The 6,000-nt window shown below is 33.6% G+C and overlaps 1 protein-coding gene across 4 annotated transcripts in view; it reads right to left on the bottom strand.

The window, feature by feature from the left end:
* Nucleotides 1-517: 517 nt before the first annotated feature.
* Nucleotides 518-6,000, bottom strand: part of FAR1 (fatty acyl-CoA reductase 1) — a 46,279-nt gene continuing 40,796 nt past the window's right edge. For all 4 annotated transcript variants that reach the window (XM_060766728.2, XM_060766747.2, XM_060766735.2 and 1 more), the window contains 2 exons: nt 4,060-4,187; nt 518-3,134 (listed from right to left, as the gene is read on the bottom strand). In XM_060766728.2, the coding sequence (XP_060622711.1) occupies nt 2,972-3,134; nt 4,060-4,187 (291 nt within the window). In that variant the 3' untranslated portion in view covers nt 518-2,971. The remainder of the gene's footprint in view (nt 3,135-4,059; nt 4,188-6,000) is intronic.

The raw sequence follows: 6,000 nt of genomic DNA, 5'->3' as shown, positions 1-6,000 counted from the left end.
AGATGATACATGCCTTTCCCCTCTGTTGTCTCCCGCAACGCAATTCTGAAAACTTTCCCAGCCATCTAGAGCAGGTTGAGGGGGGTAGATTTGCAGTGGGAAGAATAAATCCTCTTCCCTGGGATGCTGCTGATGCTGGAGCAGCCATCCACTACTGGATAGAGCCCACTGACTCGCTCTGAGTAAACATGGATCATGTTTTTCTTTATTCAGTAAGGCAATAATGCAGAATGGCTGATTAATTTCCTCCATTAGTTTAAAACTTTAGTGGCTACATTAGCATTTATATTAGTATAGGAAGAAATATATTTTTAAAGTCTTTAAAAATAATGAGACTATTTAACAGTGATGCAGAAAGCAATTCTACACAATGTTCATCTTTGTTTATGGAATAAAGACTCCATTAGCTGTTAATCTCATTTCAAGTACCTTCCAATGTCTATTTCAAAGCACTCAAAATATTTTCAGATAAAGAATTTCCAAGCACATTAAAAGAAGTTGATACATTAAACAAACATCAGATTCAGGAATTTGTTTATTTTTGGTTTACAAACAAAGGCACCCAATATTTCTATTTTATAAAACTGTATGATTTAAAGTTTTGTTTTCAGAATCTCATCTCACAGCAGAAAACTCCACTGAAGGATAATGTTCTTCTTCTGGTCCCAATTTTAAATTCTGGCACACTTGCTGGGTGATTTGTTTTTGAATTTTGTTGCTGCATATAAGATTTACAGTTTCAAGAAACCAGTAGGTCTTTCCAGACAAGTACTTAAATTTTGGAGATTGTATTTTTTAAAAATTGATGAAACTGATTACAATGAAACTGCAGCATGAACATCAACAGTGTATATATGAGAAAATGTCACAACAATCCCAATTTGTGTGGAATGTCAAATATTCTTGTAGCACAGCATGGTGTTCTGTGTATGAAAATGTTTGATAACCATCCAAATTAAACAGAAATGCTAGGACCCAATAGCAGTCTTGTTAGATAGTAAAGACTAATACAAAAACTTTAACAATTACATTAACACAGGATTTCTTTCACTATTATAATCATTGGCATTTTCTCCATTGCATTAGTTTAAGGGGTGAACTATAATTTCTTCCACAAAAACAAGTTGCGTGGATAAAATGAACATCTAAAACAAACACCCAAATTTGGCTTTCACCAAATTCAACCACATAAACACACACACACACACACACACAAACAAACACACTCTCACACTGCATGGTTGCTTGTTGGGTTACAGATATCTTGTCTAAAAACCAAGTAACTCCACAATGTGCCTAAATGCTAAATCAACTTGCAGTTCCAATGATGGATGGGAGTTAAGGGAGCAGCTGTAACAGGATATAGTAGGAGTATTGCAGCCAACTGTAAAACCTTAAATCACACAGTCCACAATTTATTGTACTTCCATCACTGTCACAAAAGTCTCTCACACACTTAACAGTGTGGTCCTTGACTATGCAACATTTTGTATCTCTGGAAAGATTATATACATTTTTTCTTTTAAAAAACAAACAAATGATATACTTAAGTACAAGAGAGCAATTTAATCAACAAGGATGTTTCCCCTCTAAAATTAGATGCAACTTGTATGGAATATCTCCACAGTAGCAAACCAAAATTCGTATGTGGAATTTTAAGTATAGGACACATGTGCATTGTGAAAAACATTTGTATAATTCATTGAAAACTCACTTACAATTTACTTAGATATACTGCTAATAAAGGGTGGAGCAGATGTTGGTCAACTTTCTGCCACACTGCACAGATAATAGTGGACTATATTTTTAAAAGGAGTGTTGACGTTACCACAAAATCTATGCAGATGTGTTTTAAAGGGTTTTAATAAAACCTTTCAAAAATTTTCCCTGCTCAAAGTAAAACCTGAAGAAAAATATATTTATTCAACTAATTTCCATTCAGTGTTTTCAGTTACTACCCTTTTTGCTTTCTAGCATTTACCAAAACTCTGATAAATTTCATTTAGCGTAAGTATGTTGACTCCACTGCTTTATAAAAGAAACAATTTCATTTTTTAAAATTGAGGCAATAGAGGAAAAATGTTGCTTTAATATTTTGAATTTCCTTGGCCATTTCTAAATAGTTCGATCTCTAAGGTGGCATAAGGGGGCATCTCTATTTCTTTTAAGATCATTTATTTCCTTGACCATACTATAATTATTTTAACCATAATTTTAAAAAATGGGAAGAAAAATACTGCATACCAGCTACATTTTTCCCTTGAAGAACCCCACCTTTGCAAATTATATAAAGGGGAACAAGTACACCTGTTGATGCTGCATGCACATCTAGACTGTGAACAATTATTTCCATTTCCTGTGGGTCAATCTTGATCAGTAGGTGCATTATCAAGTTTAGAAGCAAAAAAAGGCTTTCAATTATGACGATTAGTTTCTGTTAATAATCTCCATTGTATCATTCAAATAACTATGAATGAGGTATGAAGAATAGCAGAAGGCCCAAATCACCATCATTTACAAAGACAGATCTCATATGTTTAACCAGATGACCCAGTTGCACTTGAAAAGTCACAAATAAATAGATCTCCCCTCTAAGCCAATAATTTGTTCACCTTAACTAAATGCGCTTATTTGCAATAAAAATTAAGTTTACTATGTTAAGGCAGATTTTAATTCAAAGCATTCCAGAATTGCACAGTTACACTGGTCGGTGGCCTAACGTGTTTCCTCATACAGAGATATTGAATCTGTTTGGATAATAAATCTACATATTTGCCTATGACAGATTGATCCAGTATCAGCCATATAATCTTCACAGAAATACACAATTAAGCATCACGTGTACTGTATTTCACAATCCAGATCTAAAATTTCATGTTTTTACAAAAGACGAGATGAGCAGGTACAATACACGGCTTTGTGCCATTAGACCACCATATGCATAGATGTCCTAATGCTAGAAATGCCATCTTCAGTATCTCATAGTGCTGGATGCTCTGAAGTATGATAGGAACTTGTAACACAGGCTCACAACAAAATACCAAATATTTCTTGCCATTTGAGACCTTGCAATGAAAATACGCCAGATGAGGATCACAAGCACTGTATTGAAGCCATAACGTATGTTCCGTAGCCTAGAAAGGAATCAAATGCAAAGAAAGGAGGAAAAAATTATAGAAAACATATGCTGATCAGCAAATTAGGTAATGGTGCAACAGCTCTAGGGTATAGTAGCACTTCAAACTATTCTATGACCTTGCCATTCTATTACGCAGGAATATTTTACATCTACTAAACATTTGGATACAAGATGAGAGACTTAGCAATCAGATTCTTGTATGAAAGTTGCTTTATGCAATAAGTGAATACAAACAATCTTTTAGTAATAGAGCTTTATTTTCATGTTTATCATACAAATTCCATATCGCATGCAAAAATTTAATGCCACTTGAGCACTTATAAACCCACTCTTTCCACCATCATGAAGGAAAGGGGAGGGTTAAAGATCCACAAAATGGACAAAATATTTTAACATTTAATCCTAAACTATGAACAAGAAGGTGTAGTTAAGTTCTTATTTAGTGGAATACTAAAGAGCAACTGAGCAGTAGTTTCTGAGAGTAACAAAAACATGGAATGACTTCAAAATAGAGACTGAGAAAAAAAACCATAACTTTTTAACTGAGATGTTTAAAGAAGCAGATAGGCTCCAAAGTTCACTTCCAAAGTTCCATCTCTTGCTGGTTTCTAATATAAATGGTAAGATCTGGGAAAAATACATCAAAACAGAATAAAATGGGTCCTGGAAATTCACTCTCTAGAATGACCCAATGAAACTTATCTCTGCTAGATCTTAATAGTTAAGATGGGAAAGGGCTTGCATGTGATGGGGCACACGGAATGTTCAATGGTTTTTGTTTGTTTGTTTGTTTTCCCTAGAAGAATTTACTAACAGAAGTATTAACATGGCCTGTTCCAAGAATGTTTCAACATTGATGGGCTTGTGAAATTTACACCAAGTAAATATATATTGGTCTATAAAATATTAAATATACATACTTGTTTAAATGTTTCCGAGCTGCAGGGAGACCAGACATTTCCTCATTCAGTACATACTTCTTTGTTCCCATGCAGTAGTTTTCCATATATTCTGCCCAATGTAACTGTCGAACATCAAAATTAAATGCCTGCCATTAAAAAAAACAAAAAAAGCCATCTTAGTATAGGTAGTCCTTGGGCCCAATCCAGATCCATAGGGAACACTGCTTGGATTCAACCAGGCCTGATTTGAGACAAAATTATTATACATAAGAAGGTATACTGGCAACAATGAAATATCTTCTGCCATTACAAAATTTATAAGAATGTTGACAGTGCCTTTTGAAAAGTCAATGACATCTTCCCACTTTTATGAAGAATCAATCTGAACAGCAGTAAATATTCTGTAATTCCTATGGGTCCCTCCCATCTTAAATATAATATATATAATGAATAAATATAATGAATTTTAGTTTAATTTCATTGTAGAAGTTTCAACAACACAGAAAAGAGGCATCTATATTTTATTTGTATATTATCATATTTCACTGCATAATCCCTTTTTTGACTAAAAAAACGAGTGTGTGACTATTATGTGATGAAATGCAGGTATTTTGCAAAGATAGTCATCACTTAGTCAGATTTACAAGTCACACAATTTTCAGAGATCAGCAGTATTATTCAGTTATGTCATTTTAGAGACAAGCTGCTGAGATCTGAGACTGTCAAATATGTAGAATTTAAAAGAAGGAGTTCATATATCTGTTATTATCTATGGGATCCACAGGAAAAAGGGGAACACATCTGTGGCTGCTTTATTTTAGAAAAAGCTCAATGTATTCCAGTATATATATTTCTACAGCTGCTATATAAAAACAAATATATAAATATAAATTTACAGAAATGGGAGATCAAGCTCTTCATTTATTCCTATTTAAGCTAAATATCTTAATTTTAAAATCCACTCTGCTTCTTTCTTTAAGCAGACCATATATTAAAACTGATTTTTTTCCTAGAGGACAGATTAAAAAGCTTGTTTCTCTTCTGCTTCTGTAAACCTATTTCAGATGTTTTTCCAATCCAGTTGCATGTATACATTCTTGAATGTTATATCACTTCGCCTTTTTCCCTTGTCTCTCCTTTTCCAGACCATCTGCTAAGATAAAAAACCCTAGAGCTTAGTTCACGTTTCTTTTCTGTCCAGCAAATGGAATGAGATTCTCAGCTTCAGAAATTTCTGCAGTTAGATTTTGTATCAGTACTTATAGGTTTTAAGAAGTGTACACTTTAAAAAAAAAGTTATATTATGTTTATCTTATTATAGACCTATGTGTTCTTTTAAATTTTAAATCTATTTTTATTTTTATGTTTTTAGACAGCCCTTGAAGACAGCCACATAAATGTATATAGGCTAAAATACAGTCATCTATTAAGCAGATTGGAATGTGTCTCAGGTTTTTTTCCCTGTAGATTCTATAGGGTGTTCTCTAGCTTTTGTATTTTTTTTTTTTTTTGCTTTTATTGGTGGGATCAGCTAGGGCTCATCAAACATAGGTAATCATCATACAAACTTGCTGAACAGGTTAAACAACTGCATTACCATTTTTCAAAAAGCATTTTATGGCACTCTGTACACTTCCTTCCACATAACCATACTCTCACGGATTTCTAGGATAAATGTGGAAAATGCATGTTTATATGGGACAATACCAAAGAACACTAGCTAACGTTCGTTTTTCCTTCATGGACATTTCCTGACATGAATTGTCATTGAAGCCATCCACATCAGTGGAGCCAGACTGAACTAACATCCTTTGCATGAGGTCAGAATGGGACTTTTGACAGAGTAATAGTTTCCTTGTGCCATAAGTTACTGTGGAAATTCATGAAATTTTTCAAAAATAGCCTGGGACATCTGTTAAAAATACTTTACAAGCCAGGCAAATGAGTTGCGATTTTGTA

Source organism: Anolis sagrei, chromosome 1 (assembly GCF_037176765.1).
Source record: "Anolis sagrei isolate rAnoSag1 chromosome 1, rAnoSag1.mat, whole genome shotgun sequence".
Taxonomy (NCBI): Eukaryota; Metazoa; Chordata; class Lepidosauria; order Squamata; family Dactyloidae; genus Anolis; species Anolis sagrei.
The sequence above is the reverse complement of the archived record's forward strand: the minus strand, read 5'-3'. Positions and strand labels throughout refer to the sequence as shown.